The sequence below is a fragment of the Rattus rattus genome, chromosome 13 (genome assembly GCF_011064425.1).
Source record: "Rattus rattus isolate New Zealand chromosome 13, Rrattus_CSIRO_v1, whole genome shotgun sequence".
Lineage (NCBI taxonomy): Eukaryota > Metazoa > Chordata > Mammalia > Rodentia > Muridae > Rattus > Rattus rattus.
Window position 1 is genome coordinate 7,121,643 of NC_046166.1, and position 18,261 is coordinate 7,139,903.

An 18,261-nucleotide genomic window follows, 5' to 3' on the forward strand; every position below is an offset into this window, starting at 1 on the left:
TCACTTCCAGGAGCTCCAAAGGGAGGAAGTGAGAGCAGGAACTTGGGGGGGATCTGAAGGCAAGATTCCACAGAGCATCTCCTCTTACCTGGAAACTCCTAGCTGGCTCTCTCAGGCTCAGGCTGAGCCTATGTAGCCCAGGACGGAAGGAAGGAGTCAGCCACAGGGGGCTGGCTGGATCCTCCTGCACCAGTGAATGATAGGCCTGCCCCCAACAGACTGCCCGCAGACAGGGCTGAGCTGGGCAATTCCTTCATTGAGGCTTTCCTCTCAGATGACTCTGACTCTAGACCGGCATGCTGACAACTCAAACTAACTACAGCAATTCCGTTAGGCAGAAAGGCAGGCATCGCGAGTTTTACCTCATACGTGGGAACCAAGGTAAAAGAGGAAGCCAGGTGTGTGATGCATGTCCGTACTCCCAGCCCAAGAAGACTGGGGCAGGAGGGTTGGGTGATCGCGGCCACTGGTGGCTACGCAGTAAGTTCTGTGCTAGCCTAGGCTACAAGAGACAGGCTCTCAAAACACAAACAAGTCGAAGCAGGAGACTGAAAGCTCAAAGCCATCCTGGGCTACACAGTGAAACTGGTCTCAAAATAAAACAATTAACTTAATTCTTTTTCAGCAGACATGATAGAAGGACTGTGTAAGTAGAGGAAAGACGGCAGCAGGGGAGTGAATATTATCAGATTAGCACATACATCTATGAACGTACTACATGAAACCCACTGCCCCAACCACTAATATACACAAATAAAGACCTAAGGGGGGGGGTGGCAGCTCAAGAAGTCAAACTCCACACTTAGGAAGCTGAGGCTGCAGGACATAGTGAGCTCTGAGTCCGTGTAGGTTACAGAGTGAAACTGTCTCAAGACATACAAACAACCAAAAAAATGAAGGAAGGAAGAGAGGGAGAGAGGAGAAAGCCGCTGGAGAAGTCAACAGAAGAAACAGCTTCTGAGGGGCCCAGATTCCAGAAGATTCTTCAGAGAGGGCCAGCTTAGCCTCCCAAGACGCCCTTTGGAATTCTGTCTGGGGCTGACCAGGCCCCAGCAGGTTTGTTCTTGGGGATCATGGGCCAGGAAAACCGTCCAGTTCTTTGTCGGAGTGAGATCCCCGCCCGGGCTTGGGAGCCGCCCAGCACAGCGTGCATAGGCCGAGTTCTCTTCAGCTCCAAACTGTCTTCACTCACGGCCGAGCCAGATTCACCCTCTGCTAAGCAATGAGTCCCTGCAAAAGAGGCCTGCATGGCTCCACAAGGTGTGGGTCAGAAGCCCAAAGGAAGGGTGGCTAACGCCCAAAGCTTTCCCGACAGCACCCTACTGCAGGCTCCTGATTCTGTAGGGTCCAGATTTAGCCCATAAAAATAAACACGAGAGGGTTGGAGAGATGGCTGGGGGGTGGGGTGGGGTGGGCGTGCAGTGAGGGGATGGGGGTGGGGGAGAGGGGGTGGGGCGGTGTGGGCTAAGAGCGCTGCTTGTGGGAATTCCTAGAAAGCAGCTGAGGCTACGTAGGCTGACTGACAGATTAGAACCGCTGTGATCGGCACAGGTTGGAATGCCGTGGGTTCAGAGGCCAATTACCTTATCTCAGGCTAGCTTGAGGCCCCTGAACAGCCATTCCCTGCCTACTCCCTATCAGAACATCCTGTGACTAACAGATAAAAACCTTCTGGAATTTATCAACTTTGAATATCACTAGCTTCCAGCAAGCCCAACAAACGCTAGGAATGCCATCAGACAGAGAGCAGTGGCTCAGGCCTATAGCAGACACCACCCCATCTTGTTAGAGAGAACTCTGGAATATACCCCACCAGTGTATTTTTAAATGCCTTGATTTATAGCTGCCTTTGTTTTGTTACTATAAAACTGCGGGAAACTGCTTCTGTGTGGGAACACGGACCTGGGGTAACCTAGTTCTGGGTCTCGCGGGACTTGGTTACTGAAATCCATCTCCAGAATAACCTTATTCCCTTTGAGGTAAACGCTATGGTTTCACATCAGCGTGTTCTTGCAGGGGGCCAGGGCACTCGCCTCCGTGGGTCTCCTCAGTACCTGCTTACATGCGCACAACATACACTTTTTAAAAAAATAACTATCACATAAATACAAGAGTTCTATTAAATGGGCATTTCAGAAAAAATACCTTTACATTTTTTAACCTTTTGTATTTATCCACCGTGTGTGCACAGGAACATGTGCGTGCTCAGGCCTACTGAGGTGATCAACATGAAGGCTAACGTTGGTATCTTGGTCTCTCCTCCTACCACGTGTGCCCTATGGGTTGAACGCAGGTTGTCAGGCTTGGCAGCACGCAACTTTATTAGCTGAGCCATCTCATCAGCCTAGGAAAATTACCTTTCAATGTCTACCGCCAAATATTACATGGTATAGATCTTTCTATGTTCAGTGTTTTTGGTTTTGGCTTTGTGTGGGTTTTTTTTTTTTTTTTTTTTTTTTTTGAGAGAAGAGAAAATCTAACTCTCAGGCCAGGCTGGTCTCAAAGTCATGGCAATCCTCTTGCCTCAGCCTCCCCAGACTGGGCTTATAGACGGGATCCACCACCAGGCAGGAGAGGCATTTAAACAAACAACCGCCCCTGCCCCAAAATATGGCTTTAACGGAGTGTGCGGCCAACCCTGGCGGTGGCTCAGAGGCTGCATGCATTCCACTGTAGACACAGCATGGCTCTCCCGGGGCTGGAGGAGCGTCTCGGCGCTAGATCATACATGGTTATCGGGCACAAGGCCCTGGGAGGGAAGGGAGGAAGGGCGGACGAGAAAATACTGCCCAAGTCTGGCCTTCTAAGTGTTTCATGCTTGGGGGAGAATGCATGTTTTCCTCCCTCATATCAAGAAGCTCCTGCCTGAGATAAACACTGGCTAGGAATAAGCTGTCTCCACTGGGCTGGGAGCAGAGTATCCTAACCCACAAGAACCCTTTCAAGCCAACTACTTGAAAGCCCAGAGAGGAGTCTGTCCATCCCTAAGCCGCCCAACATCTACTTCTTGGTTCTTGGTGTGAACGACTTCACTTAGGCTTTATGTTGATTTGCTTTTTGAGGTTGTGTGTGTGTGTGTGTGTGTGTGTGTGTGTGTGTGTGTGTGCGTCCACATATGATCCATAGGATATACATCTCCCAGGCTGACCTGACCTCCTCCCTAGCCCTCTGGAATGCTGACCTAACAGCTGTATATATGGGGTCATGCTGGTCTCTTTTGGCAACGCTGGATCTCAGATGCAGGGCTTCAAACATGCTAGGAGCTGCATTCCTAATGCAATTAATTGGTTGGGTTGAGGATCAATTTTCACAGGAGGGAAAGGGGAAATATAAAGTCACGTGTGGGGGTAGGAAAGAAAAGGGAAAGGAAGAAAGCCTGGGGCACCCCTAAAGGAAAAAACAGGAACAGAAAATGTACTAAGTGTTTTTGAGGAATCCGGCCCGTCTGGCCAGAGCTCCACGCTGCCTAGCAGTATTGAAAGGCTCACCTGTGACAACACAGAAACAGCTGAGTAATTCCTTGTCGCTCTCTCCAGGGAACGCCCATGTGTCAGGGAGGGAAGGAAGGCACTCTCTTTTTTAGTGTCATCGTTCTAGTGAAAACAGGGAGCGCAAACCAGGTGTGGTGTCTCTGGCCTGTCCTCTCAGCACTCAGGAGCAGAGGCAGGGGAATTTCGAGCTCCAGGCCAGCTTGAGTTACATAGCAAGAGCCTGTCTCAAGAGAACAATGAAATAAAAGTAGACAGCAGCTAGCCAGAACCATCCAAGGAGCTCTGACAGCGTTTCAGATAGTGTAGAGAACTCTACAACCAATCTCCCATCTCACCTTGCGGCCACCTGCACCTAGAGAAGGCTCAAATGCAAGTAGACCACACCACTGCCAGGGAAGCTTCCAGATGGGCTGTACCATACCTAGGCCTAGTTCCAGTCCTAAGTCAAGATGCCCAGTAGTCAAGCAGGAGGTAGGGCCAACCCCGGGATTCGGCACAGCCCCCGAAGCCAAGACGTCCCTCTGTGTGGGGGCTTTGGCCTGGCAGAGGCTGCCACTCATCCTGAGCCCATCCTAGTTCAAAAGTGCTGGCTTCAGCCAAGTGTGATGTTGCACATCTTTGCACGCCCCATACATGGTGGGCAGATCTCTTGCATTTCAGGCCAGCTTGATCCGAGCCAGGCAGGGCTACAGAGTGAGACCCTGTCTCAAACAAGCAAACAAGCAAACACATACACATTGGCCTTTGGGGCACGGTGGCATGCACTTGTGATTCCAGTGCTTGGGAGTCTGAGGTAGGAGCGTCAGGAATTCAGGGCCACCCTGGACTACACGACAAAAGCTTACCTTAAAAAAAAATAAATAAATAACATTCTAAATGTAAATAAGAAATACTCAAGTTAATAAAAAAAAAAAAAAAAGCCAGATGTGGTGGCCCACATCTTTAATTCCAGCCTTCTGAAGGCAGAGGAAGATTTCTGTGAGTGCAGGGCAGCCTGGTCCACGTATGGAGTTTCAGGGTAGTCGAGGGCTACATAGCAAGCCCTTGTCTCAAAACATGAAAAGCAAACAAACAAAAACAAAGGCGAGAACTAAAAAAATCTCAGCTTCCAAAATGCAGCTGCTCTCTCACTCCCAGGCGCTCTAGCCAATCCTGTGAGGCAGGGCACATCCTCTGGACCAGGGAAAAGTAACCTTGCCCTTCCTATGCACTGTAAATCACTCTGCTTCAGGACGGGTGCCCCCTCACTCCACCGCGCCCTCACCTCAGGCAGCGTGGGTGACACAGTTCCTAGAACTGGCCTGTGGCCACCCAGAAGAATGTGACCAGGGCCACTGGGATGTACGTCATCACGCCAGACCTCCTCACCCAAGTCCCACGGTGAGTTAATTTCTGACTGGGCAGAGATTACCATGGGAAGGAGTCATGAGGAAGCCATACAGACATTCCAGGGTGGGGGGAGTGTGCCGTGAAGGGGCCACATCCATGCCACGGCACACTCGCTCATGAAGAGACAGACTTACACACACCATTAAATATAAAACAGAACAAAACAAAAGAAGGTCCCTTTGGTCAGCCCAGCCCAGAAAAGGTAAGCAGAAGAGGATAACCGCAGACCCCTCAGGCTGCTGTGTGCCCTGCAGGTGTCCTCAGTGCCCATGGGATGGTCATACCATCGAAGTGTCCACAACGTGCCAGCCGTCAGGCAGCAACCAGACCAGGCAGGCTGGGGTCCAATTCTTGTTGCTCTCCTCACAGGGACTGGACACCGCATTGTCTGTCCTTCCTCAACTTGCTCTCCTCTGAGAATGAGGAAGCCAATCCCACTCTGACACTCTGATAGAAATTTTCTGACTGCCATAGGCCCAGCCTCCTGGTACTGCTCACCACTCAGAACTGCAGTGCCTCATGGCCGGCGTAACCTACCCCAAGCCTGCTCTAAAGGGGACCTCCTCGAGCGTGTAAAAGAGTGCCTTCACCTCTCTCCTCCATCTTTGACCTCTGACTCTTGGCATTCTAATACACATCCTGTCTTCATCTTCCTGTCCCTCTGAATTTCCTGCTTTCCCACTAAGGCATCCAGTCACCTCCACCTAATGGTTCTGAGAAACCTCAAACACCCAAGCCAGACCCGCTCTCTGACAACTTCCTATTGGCCAGTCTGACCATCACACAATCTTGACCACAACTAACGACTGTGTCACTCGGCATTAGACTGCTTCATGTTCTCTCAGGTGAGGCCTCCAAACGGGATTAGTTTGGGTAGAGGCCCAAGAAGCAATTTTTAGGCTCCAATTACTGGTTTTATCATTTGTAAAATGGGGGTGTGGTGTGGGAAGAGCTTGTAAGATGGCTGCTCTTCCAAAGGAACCAAATGTGGTTCCCAGCACCCATGTGATGGCTCAAAACCATCAAAACACCAGTTCCAGGAGGTCTGACTCTCCCTGGAGACTTCAAAGAGCACCAAGGCAGACACATGGCACACAGACATATGTGCAAGCAAAATACTCATACACATAAAATAAAAATAAGTTTGCTTTTAAAGGGAGATACTAACATGTTGTTAGTGCTCAGACAGGTGGTGCTGCAGCCCTGGGCATGACAGGACACACCTGCAACCCTGGCTCCCAGAAGACCACCTCAGACCAAACCAAACTAAAATAGCAGGGACATTCACATGGGGACACCGCATGACGTGTTTTCCCACAAAACGACGTTTTCCCATCGTGCCCCAGCCGATCTGTAGCTTGTATACTGTCTCTCACTAGCCCTTCATGTTCCTTCCCCGAGTGGTGCTTTGGCCCCCTGGCCTCTTTCCCCAGGCCCTACCTACACTTACCCATGTTCACACTTCGTGCCACTTCCTCCCTTAGACCTCTCTTCTCCTGAGGTTTCCACAGCCTCTCTCACCTACAGGCCTCAAGCACACCAGTTTCCCAAGCTTCCCTGGTCAGCAGCATCCCACAGAGATGTTCCCGTGTGGTGGTCAGCACACTAACAACTGAGTCCTCAGCTCCTTACTGAACAAGCCCAGGAGAGCCCAGCACTTACAGACTCCATGCCTGCACATGTGGCTACTGCTTAGCTTTTGCTGTAACCCCAAATCCATGCTTGGGGTACTCCTAGGTCACTGAAGAGACGTGCAGGGAGCTACAACAGCACCAGTCACCCGACACATGTTCTGAGCTGAGGTGACTGCCTTCTGTTTCTGCTCTTACACGGTGAACGAGTACACTCTCTCTGCAGTCCATTTGGTGCCTTCTTCTCTATTCTTTCTGCTGAGTTTGCTGTTGAACGAGCCCTGAGGGGCAGAGACATAGCGATTCTGGTTCTGGTGGGCCCTGGAGTGTGACGTACCTCATGGAGCAGAGATGTGCACTAGCTGAGCTCCAGGCAAGCATGTGGTACAGAACTGCTGGCCACGGGTGAGGTAATGAGTCAACTGTGCAATGCACACCCAGAAAAAGGAAAAGGAAATTTGCCGCTAAGAACACAGGTTCACTTTCGTAAGTGCGAGAGGAACGTCTGCAGGACATAAGGAAACTCAAGACGAGATGGGAAGGTGGCTGCATGTGGGGAATCCATTTGGTTCTGACGCCTTATAGATCCCCTCCCAGCCAGCAAAGGTCTGCTGCTTATTTTGTCCTAGGGCTTTTGGTGCTGCTTGGTTTTTATTGTATTTTTTAAAAAGCTTTATCTTCATTGTGTATGTGTGTGTGTATGTGTGTGTGTGTGTGTGTCCTCAGACCCCCTGGAGCTAGAGTCACAGGCAGTTGTGAGCTGTCAGATGTTGGTGCTGAGAACCACTGCAGTCCTATACTTACCTGCCGAGCCGTCTCTCTAGCGAGGCTGTATATTTTATGTCAGCAGGTTTGTTGTAAATATACAATATTTGACAGGAAAAATTCTATGATAATGCATTTCTCTAAATAACACTTTCTTTTTTTTTTTGGTTCTTTTTTTTCGGAGCAGGGGATCGAACCCAGGGCCTTGCACTTCCTAGGCAAGCACTCTACCACTGAGCTAAATCCCCAACCCCTAAATAACACTTTCTAGATATGAATTCAATTGCCAGGGTAGATCACACAAATGCCTCTAATAAACCTTCCAAGTGAAGGCCATTTTTCTCCGCCTCCTGGAATGGGGCTGGCCACGTGACCCACTCCAGCCAGGAGGATATCAACAAATGTAAAATCAAGCAGTGACCTAGGAAGGGCATGCGCTCTTTCTGCTCCTGAAATCCAACACCATGTGAAAGGGCCAGTCTGTCCTGTTGATGAGAGACAGCCACGCAGTGTCTAACAAATCAGGCCATCCAAGATAAGCCACCTGCAGCAAACCAAGTGTACAGACAATATCAGCAGTCAAGCCTGAGTCAGGGGGACAAAAGCCCAAGAAACAAAAACCAAACAAACAAACACCCTGTCTGGCAAAGCCGTACACTAGCCAGGGCCATAAACTAAATAAATGTTCCAAGCCACCAAGTCACAAGTGGTTTGACTTGCAGCAAAAGCAGACAGGGGACAACTCCATTTTATGGGAAGGGGAAGGCTCAGCCATGAAGAGACCGGCTGAAGGTCCCCCAGCTCGCTGGTGACTTGGGACTCTGAGCCATGCTTTCTGGTTCACAGGCCCAGCCTTGCCAGCGCTCTCCCAGCCAAGCCATTTGACAACTTTCAAATGTTTCCTCCCTCAGTGACTCTTGTAAAGAAGGTTAAATGTAGGACATGGCCTTACGTGGCCCCATAAACACACGGCATGCAGCATCTCTGAGTTTTCTGACCTTGTCATTTCATGCTGGCGCTGTCCTTACAGACAACAAAGGGCTCTGTGCTCTTCTGACACATTCCAACCATTTAAAAATAACAAGACTGTCAATGCTGACACGACAAACATGATGTGGTTAGACACACTGTGGCATAACATTCACCTTAAGAAACAAGGCAGGGCCACTGGGACGGATGGCTCAGAGGATACAGGGGCTGACCAGCAAGCCTTGTTCCCAAGTTTGATCCCCAGAACCCACACTGCACAGGAGAGAACTGATCCCTACACATTGCCCTACGCCACACACACAAAATAAACTCACGTAAAAAGAATTTCTTGGGAAGGGAGCTGGGCATGGTGGCTCACACCTTAATCCCGACACTCGGGAGGCAGAGGCGGGAGCTCTCTCTGAGGTCAGTTGGTTCCACACAGTAAGACTCTGTCTCAATAGACAGACAGACAAATGGAGGGAACTCTGAGGTGACACACTGGGGACAAACACAAATGTCAAGTGAATGAGTCAGTCGCAAACATCGGACGTTGCTCAATACCCGATGGCTTAGGAAGCATCTAGAGCAGCCGAGCTCTTAGGAAGAAAGAGAAGGATGGTCGACAGGGTCTGTGGAGAGAGAGCAATGGCGAGAGACGCATAGCCATGGCTACAGAGTCTCAGTGTGAGAAGAGAGAAGGTTCTGGTGGTCTGGGTTGCACAACGAGGCGAATGTTAATGGAATTGAACTAGCACATTGTAAAATGGCTACACGGAAAACTTCTTGTTATGTTTTAGAGAGGGGAGTGAGGGAGGAGGGGGGAGAACAAATCAAAAGCCAGCAAATAAACAAGGGTTGGGCCATCCCTGGTACCTGACAGGCACTTAGACCCCACAGAGCGCCGCACTGCCCTCATCCTCGAGCCGTCAGCTGGCCAGCCGGCCGGATGGGATACAGACATATCAAAGCGGCCTTGAAAACCAGCTAGAGCTCAAATACAAAAGCTCTCAAAGAAACCAAAGCCCGTCCCCTGCCCCCAGCCCAGTTCAGAAAAGACAGCATGGTCTGGCTCCTCTTGGTACAACTTGGACTTGGCCTCAGGGGTCACAGGATGGGCCTGATTTATCGTCAGGAGAGCGATTTGATATTGGGAGAGGGGCAATGCAGGGTTCTGATGCACAGTTACAATTCTGCTGGCCCTGTGGCTATACATCTTTACAGAAAGGCAAGCTGTGGTAAAGGTTGTTCTTATAAGTACCGGATGGGGTGCAATGAGATGCTGGATACAGGCATTCAGATGTACGACGCCTCCTTTAAACATGGAAGGGGAGGGGAAGGAAGAAGGAGGGAAGGGAGGAGCCAGTAAGCTGGTTCTAAGTTTTCCACAATAAATTAGTTTTTAAAAAGTGAGACTGAAACTCAAGCTCATGCAGGGATCCCACTGTCAGACACATCCTCTCCTTTACGTTCCTAAGAACAATGCTGGCCCTGTACCACCAGCATCTCAAGAATGGGACGACAAAGCTCGAGGTACACCCTTGCAGGAAGTGCTTGTCAGGACTCGGATACCGTCCTTGCTGGGCATGGTCAGAGGGGTTTTCAAACATCAGAAGGAAGCGGGCAGGGACCAGGCAGAGAAAGAAAACAGGAAGCCCCACTTGGCAGCAGCTGAGGTAGGTGGACGCTCTCCTGCCATCAGAAAGGCCACAGGGCCACTTCCAGCATCTGTCCCCGCTCATCATCCACATCCACAGAATAAAATGTAATAACCTCCTGCCTCAGCCTAGAGTACCCTTCCAGTAGAGATGGGGTCCCTTGGAGCTGAGGGCGGGGACATCCCACCCTTGCCCTACTTCCTCACCAGCCACCGGGAAAGAGGTCATTTGCAGACTCAGATCTTGCCCTGATCCCCTGGAGACTCAGCTTGGCTCTGCTCATCGAGGCTGTCACCCACCCGCGAGGACCTGGTTTGGCAACACCGAACAACTGAATAGCTGCCTGAGGGACTCTGTGATGACCTTGATCATTCTGTTTGGGGTCAAGAGAAGATTGAGAAGAAAGAGATATGACATGATCTATCACTTCCCAGCAGATGGGGCGTCTCCCAACACAGCTCCCTCCCACGAGGGAGATTAGGGGTACAGAAAAAGAAGGCTGTAAGACTCACTCCAGGATGTGCCGTAGCCAGATGGGGCCCCATCCATAAAGCACAATTTGGATGAAGCCAACCAGACTGCTTTACCCATCCAGCTTTAAGCAGGAAGGAGTTTGGAGGGATGAAAGGGTGGGTGATGAGGTGGGTAGAAGAGGACATAGAATCGACTGGTGGCTCCCCAGATCTGTCATTCACTTGTCTGTCCACCAACCCCTTCTGTGTCTGATTCCTTCTGTACGTAAAACCTTAGACAGAGTCCATGTCTAAGTGGAGCTGTTCTCACTGTAAACACAAACTCTAACAGGTCAGAGGTAAGAAGGGCTACCCGAGGGTCATTCCGCCCTGTGCCTCACAGGCAGCCACTAAGGGAGGAGAAACATACGGAAGGAAGCGCTGGACACATTCACAGTACACATGAGTCAACTCTCCAAATCAGAGACTTCAGCCACCACGAGTCATGTGACAAGGGCCATCCGAATCGGCACTCACACTCTATTAATGGCGTCACGAGCTGGATGGAGCTGACGAGGCAGGGTATAAGAAGGCTGATCAAAGGCAGCCATCCTTGGACAGAGCCCTGACCTTTTCCCGTGGGGCAGGTGCTTCTCACCTTCAGTGGGAGATACAGAAACCAAAAGGTGACCCCGCATGCAACTGGGGTTAGCGGGCAGAGCACCTCCGGGCTGTCCTACCTGCCTTGCCACCCTGCGGGCCTCCCAGTAGGGCTTCGAGTCCTCTACAGCCTTGCCGATTTTCTTCGCCAGCTCGTCCAGTTTCACCGTCGCCTCAACCAGGACAGACCGGAATTTCTGGCGTGCATCCTATAGCAGGGGGAAGATGGAGGGATTATCGTCAGGCTCGGGAAGGAAGCGGCAAGCGTCTGCTGCATCTGACCAGAAACACCGGGAAGGACCAGAAACACATGGGCAGGGCCCTGAATCACTCTACCAGCCAATACGCTTGGCACCACTCAAAACCTGTCCGCCACTGTAAGAAGGACACAGAATCTACGTTGTCCAGTCAGTGGCTGCCACCAGCTACATGAGGACTTCAAGCTGGTCATGTGGCTGAGAAGAAAGCCCATTTGAAACTTACTTTAGCTACATTTATACATTAAGTGTCGGGGTTGGGGATTTGGCTCAGTGGTAGAGCGCTTGCCTAGGAAGCGCAAGGTCCTGGGTTCGGTCCCCAGCCCCGGAAAAAAAAAAAAAAAAAAAAAAAAAAAAAGAAAATATGTTATACATTAAGTGTCCCAATCATTCATTCATTCATTCATTCATTCATTCATTCATCTGCTTACACACTCAGAATAGTCTTGCTACGGCATTGAACTCTCAATCTTCCTGCCCCCACCTCCCCAGTGCTGAAATTTAATAGTCGTTCACCACCACACCCTGTAATTTGCCTGTAAAAATTATGTCCAGTGACGACTATGTCAGAAAGCCCAGTGTGTGTCAAAACGTCCTCCGTCCCCTGGGGAAACACTCTCGGTTGCCTTTGGTGGCTTGAGTTCCAGTGACCGCACCATTTCCCACACTCCCACAAATCCCTAAACCATGGGGCTCATAGATGTTAAACACTGACTGCAGGGTTACAACTTCAGGACCCTGACTGACCCCGGGGCACTCCAGTCTGATGGCTGTGCCCACTCTAGAAGCACCAGTGTGTGGGTGCTGTGGGACTCAGCAGAGACCCTCACCAGAGCATCTACCGCAGAGGAGACTCCTAGAAAACCTTCAAAGGAGTAAGCAGGATCCTCACAGGGGCCAGAGTGGGGACACTTGGGAGTTGTGGGGGTGGGGTGGGGGTGGGTGGGAGAGCTGATCCCAAGAAGAACGTAGGCCTTGCTTGGCTGAGAAGAGGAAGTGGCAATGCTTGCAGGCATCTGAGGGAGCCAGATGTTTGCAAGGTGGAAAGGGCCTTCCTCACAATTAACCGTCTTAAAAACTTGGGCTGTACGTGTGGAAATATAGGGTCTCGTGGGGCTGAAGGAGGCTGGGATCAATTCTTCTGATTTATCCCCTTATCGTCTTGGGCTGTGGGCTCGGCAGATGTGCCTGACAGTACAGCTGACTTCCGGAGCTCTGGAGCCCAATCCCTCTTCCAGCACAGGCCCTGACCCCAGTTCTGTGTCGCAGTCATCGGGGGTTTTGTGTTGTACATAGCTCTCTCCTCAGCGTTGGAGAGAGGTCCCTCCTGCAGGGAAACTGGACTTTCCTAAGACTCGGGAAGTCCACAGGCTTTCACAGTTCGGGGTGCCCTGCCCTTGGTTACATAAGCCCTAAGTGAGGGCTGGCGTCCTCCTCAGAGGCTGTCTGCAAGTTGTTCATCCAGCTCAGCTCCAGATTCTGAGTCATCCCACGTGCTGGGAAGGGATAGCAGAGGTTGCCTGATTGACTTTGTTGTTTGTTTTCTGCTTTGGAGACAGGATCTCCCTCTGTAGCCCAAGCTGACCTTGAACTCATAACCCTCTTGCTTTAGCCTCTGGGAGGCTGGGATCCCAGCTTGTGATGATTTCAGGAAAATGGCTGGATCATATTTGGAACTTACCAAACTGTCACAGGGTTCTGAGTATCTCTGAAGATGCCTTGGACAGTGTTTTGAGGCCCGCCAGCCTAGGTAACATCCTTTCAGGACTCTGTATATTCAGGAGCGCGAGGGTGTAGGTGGGGGTGGTGGGCAAGAGCCGGGTCTAATAATCACGTTGTCCCAACAATGAACTATACACCTGGGTATCGCACGATCAGCTCCATCCACCTACCACAGATCTAGTCATGAAGTGGTCATAGGTAACAAGCTCATCTTTCCTGAGACGATGTTAGCTACTGCTTTTATCAGTAATTTACTTAATTATTCACTCTACATCTGGGTCATAGCCCTGTCTCTCCTCCCAGTCACCCCTCACATATCCCCCCCCCATTCTCCCTTCACTGCTGGACTAGGCACATCCTGTCCTACTGAGGTAGCCCAGTCATGAGAGCAGGTCCCACAGGCAGGCAACAGTCAGGGACAGCTCCCATTCCAGTTGTTGGGGGAAGGGGTAGCATGATCTAGTTCTTAATTTTGCCAGAAATTCTGTCTACTTGAGAAACAAATTCCCCCAAAGTACTGAGGTATAGGAGCCCACAAACCAACAAACCGACAGCCTCAATCAACCCCAGGGCCACCTCTGGCGCCGAGACTGAGCCTGGCCAACTAGCAATGCATACTCCCAACCGCTGTGATTGTGGAGAAAGAGGCCTATGTATCAAAACTAATGAGACTTCATTCTAAAGAGTTTCTTAAACTTAGCAAAAGAAACTTCCCCACTGAGGTGGCTAACGGGATGGAATGGAAGATGGAGTAGCTTTGAGCTGTCACTCTGGAACCAGGAGAGGTGACAGAGGTATGGCAGAAGGGTCCCAGCAGCCCCTACTGCACTGCTCTCTCCCTTAAGGCCGACCCCCCCATCGCCACCTTCACCCTCACTACCTTCACCCTCGCTTTCTGTTTCGTTCAAGTGAAGTCCGGAATTGGACTTCTATCAAATGCAATTCAAGCGGACCTTTAAAAGGCACAGGACTGAGCCAGAGACCTTTAGTTAGTTACAGTATCAGTTACACTTAAGTGGGTAGGGAGTGGAAGGCCAATTTGCATCCCACCCCCAGCTCAGCATTGTAATTAAGCATGGCCAGCGGCTGGAGGACTTCTGCCTCCGGAGCAGAGTTGATGCAACTGAACTGAACTAAGAGTTCCTTAAATACCATCTCAACAGCTAGGTGCCTTCTGCTCCGTTCCCTACAAAGGAAAGACTTCACTGTGGTCCCTTGTCACCTACGTCACAGTCAAACGATCCTCCAAAGTGGAATAAGGATACTTCAGGATTGAGTGCACAGAACATTGTTTTTCTGGGAAACGATCCACAGAGATGGGTAATTCATAAGGGCAAACACCTCCAGAAGATGGGCAGGTCTTTACTCTCAAAACACATGAGCCATTGGACATGGGTGCACATTCGAATAATTCCAGTTCCTGGGAGATAGAGGCAGGGGGATCTGGAGTTCAAGGCCAGTTTAAGCCTGCCCCTCCCCCAAAGCAAGCAGTTTACTATCCCAGGCCTGGTAATCTCCTGTTTTGAGATGGCCATAAAGCCCAGGCTGGCCAGGAACTTACTCTAAGCGCTGGTGTTAATAGGCGTGTGCCACCACACCCAGCAACTTAAAATCTGCACTCGAAGGGAGTTCTAAACCGGTTCCCTCTATGTGATGTCTTAGATCTTCAACTTAGGTGACTCACATGGAGAGTGATTTATTTAAGCAAAGAACTGCTGACAGCGGCAATCTCTGTTTGAATGTGTCAGTGTGTCAAACCACAGCCCCACGCAGAATAAGAGCTCTGGCTATGACATCCAGAGCCAGCGAGCCTCAGGAGCATCGTGCCAGAGAGTTACAAACTGGGGACAAGTCCCTGCTTTCTGGCCAACCGGCTCACCCAAGTCTCTACTACCTCACTTGTAAACTGAGGATAATGAGTGGCTTCATGGAGGTGTCCTCAGAATCAGGGGCACAGCGACAGGATGTCAGCTTTTTAAAAATAACTGTCCTACATATCAGAGATGGTGCGTAACTTCAGAGGCTCCTTGGTGAAGCTGTTTATGGACACACAGCTTTGGTTTGGGGAGAGAGGCCTCAAAGGCATGAGCTGAGCCTGGAAATGACCCTGTAAGACAGGCTCGACAGGAACCACGGGGCCAGCGTGCAGATAAGACAACCAGAGCCAGGTAGCACGGTCTGTGGCTGCATAGCAGGCAAGTATCTCACTCGTGACAGTGAACGTTTAATCTGGTGTGCACTGGTCTCCAGTGGTTCCCTCAGCACTCAGACGCAGTGGTCTACAGATACGCTGGGAAGGGGGTCCCTCAGACCTCTCCAGAGAGCCATTTTCACAGTAAAGTGGGACTCCCAACTTTGTTCTTCTCTTAAAAATGTATATGATGTGGGGGCGGGGGGCACGCATGCATGGCCCCCCATGTGGCGGCCAGGGGATGAATTCATACAGTTGATTCTCTCCTCTCACCTATAGAGACATTGGCTCCAGGGACCAAATTCAAGCCATCAAGTTTGGTGGCAAGAGTCTCTGGTCACCAAACTATCCCGCTGGCTGCGTTCCATGGCCATTTTCACCTTCGCCCTCTCATGAGTGTTCCCTGGAGTTTCTTGTGCCATCACAAGAAATAGAATGTAGACAACACACACACCACACACTCCCTCTGTGATGAGCTGCAGTTTGGACTTTCACACTCTAAAACTGTGAGGTAAACAAACTCTTATAAAGAGGCCACGCTGGGCACGGTGTCACGTACCCCTGATCTCAGCACCGGCGAGGCCAGCCTATTCTAAAAGGTGAGTTCTCGCTACACAGCGAGACCCTGTCTCAGAACAACAACGCCTTTAATTTTCCACATAAATAAATACTGCTGGGGCTTCGCAAATTCTTTAGGACACTCGGTGATAACTGGAGATTAACAGTGACCCAAGACCTGAAATCTTCAAATGCCTCATGGCGCCACACATGGCCGTCACACGCTCTAGATGTGAAGAGACACCAGAGAGACGTCACGGCGCCCAGTCAGAGTCAGCAATTATTCCTCCAGGAACACTTTCCCAGCTTCCTGACTTCTACAGGGGAAGACCCTCCGCTAGGAGCCATTACATCTTCTGACTTTATAAAGTGGTGGCCCTGACACAGGGTCTGCTGGAGAAAGGACCTGCTGGAATCTGGTCACCCACACGGTGTCATCCGAGAGTCACCATTCACTTTTCTACACGTGTGTTATTTTGCACGTGCGGTGGTAGGGACAGAACCCGGGACCTCACACGTACAGGCAAGTGTCCTAACCACTGAACGACACCTCTAGCCTGCAGGATTGTTCTTGCCTGCTTGCTTGGCTTGGGATTTTTATTCTTCCTGTCTACTGTTTTGAGGCAGGTCTGGGCTGGCTTCAAACTCACAGCCGTTTCCCTGCCTCAGTCTCCCAAGTGACAGAACCACAGGTATGTGTCACCACACCCGCCTTCTGGTCCAAATTAGACTTTAAAAACCAAGTTTGCTGTTAAGAATTTGCCTTGTCTTGGATGGTTGCTCATGTGCAGTAACGAAGCTTCCTCTTCAGACAGGGTGAACCGGAAACAACTATCAGTTTAACAGACAATATGGAGTAGGTACCGACAAACGGCGCCAACCACGTTCAGGGTGAACTGCCTCGCATGAAGGACATGGCACTGGTGGCAGGGGCACTCTAGAATCATGGTCAGGGGTACCTGAGCTGTTTAAAATAAGCTCACTGCAAGCTGTGCTTTCCAAAAGCCATCGGATCTGGTCTGGGAGTCCTGTGAGCACTTCTAACACACAGGAAGAAAGCACTCCGAGCGATGTTTGGAGGAGAGACGGTAAGTGCTCCGTGCTGGCTGACAGAACTAACCTAAAGGCTTAGAAGCGGAGCCCGTACCACAGGTGGCCAAAGGAACTCTTGCTGCTATTACTGCACCACATTTTAATTAATTTAAATTATACCTTCAACAACTGCACATGGATAATGGCTACTGTACTAGACAATACAGTCCTAGCCCTAAAGCCCTCGCTTTTTATGATTCAGCCTGCTCCTGGCACCTTTCAGCTGTTGCCACTGTCTGTCTGGGTTTTTTTTTCTCAGCCCTATAATGGGGGGAGGCAGGACAGTTTCTACCTTGAGAATCTCACAGCAAGGCTTGAAGCTGACTGACTATGCCAGGGTAGAGCAGGGCCCAGGAAGATAATAAACCAGAAAGGTCGAGCGAAGCGTGAGGGCACAGGAGCCAGGGAGAGGCAGGGCTGGGCACGGGCAGCCATGTGAGGAGCAGCAGAAGCTGGGGCTAGCTCTGTAAAGACTTCAACATCTCCAGCCCGATCTATGTGATGGAAGCATCTGAAAAGGACACCTCGGCTAAAAGGACCTCAGAGTCACAGAGGCCATGAACAGGAGGAGGAAGGAAATACCAGGATCCTGAACTGTGGAAACCTCCAAATCACTGTTCAATCACAGCCTCACTCCCTCAGTCACATTCCTTCCCGACTTCAAACCTTGACTTTGGTAGAGGAGGCCTGTTGGAGAGCCTGCTAATAATCCTGGTGGTTGCCTCCCTGAGGATTGTCCCTCATACAAGAGGATGCCCTGATGCCATGTTTCCGATATAAGCCCCTTCCACAGAGATCACAACACAGAAAGCCAGGGACACAGGAGAGGGACAGAAGAGACGGTCAAGAACGCACATGTATATACCAGCAAGAGTGAAGGAGCAGCAAAGTCCCTGGGCTCTTGCATGGGACATTTAGTAATGTGGTCATGGAGTCGTAGTCAGATGGCACCTTTGACGGATGACAGATGTGGTAGTGTCTGTGTGAGGACAGCGGGTATAAACCAAGACCTCTGGGAAATATGGGCCCTCCCTACATGGAAGATCCAACAACCCTTCCCTCCCCTGGGTCCCAAGAACTACTCCTGTGACCTTTCGGAACTTTGAGTGGACAATGGGGCAGGGCACGGAGGTGTCTAATCTTAGGGAGGTTCAGGTCCCTGGACAGCATTGATGTCCGAGCCAGAGCCTGCTCCATGGCCTCACACTGTCCATTCTGGTCCTGAACCAACAGGAAGGACAGAGACCACCATGTGTGTCTTCTTCCTGCAGTCCCCCTAAAACCAAAGAAGGGCTTTAGAGAGGTTAAGGCCTTGGTAGAGTCCACCCCCACTACTCCCCATATAGAGGGGCTCTAGTTCCCTCTGATTTGACCAGGAAGTACTTCCACATCAGCAGATGAGTACCTGGGCCCTGAACATCATAGA

At 50.6% G+C, this 18,261-nt stretch overlaps 1 protein-coding gene across 1 annotated transcript in view; it reads right to left on the reverse strand.

Annotated features, from left to right (window-relative positions):
• Sh3bp5 (SH3 domain binding protein 5) overlaps positions 1-18,261 on the reverse strand; it is a 65,703-nt gene that overhangs the window by 29,134 nt on the left and 18,308 nt on the right. Inside the window, exon 3 of the mRNA XM_032918875.1 lies at positions 11,096-11,224. Coding sequence (XP_032774766.1) covers positions 11,096-11,224 — 129 coding nt within the window. The remainder of the gene's footprint in view (positions 1-11,095; positions 11,225-18,261) is intronic.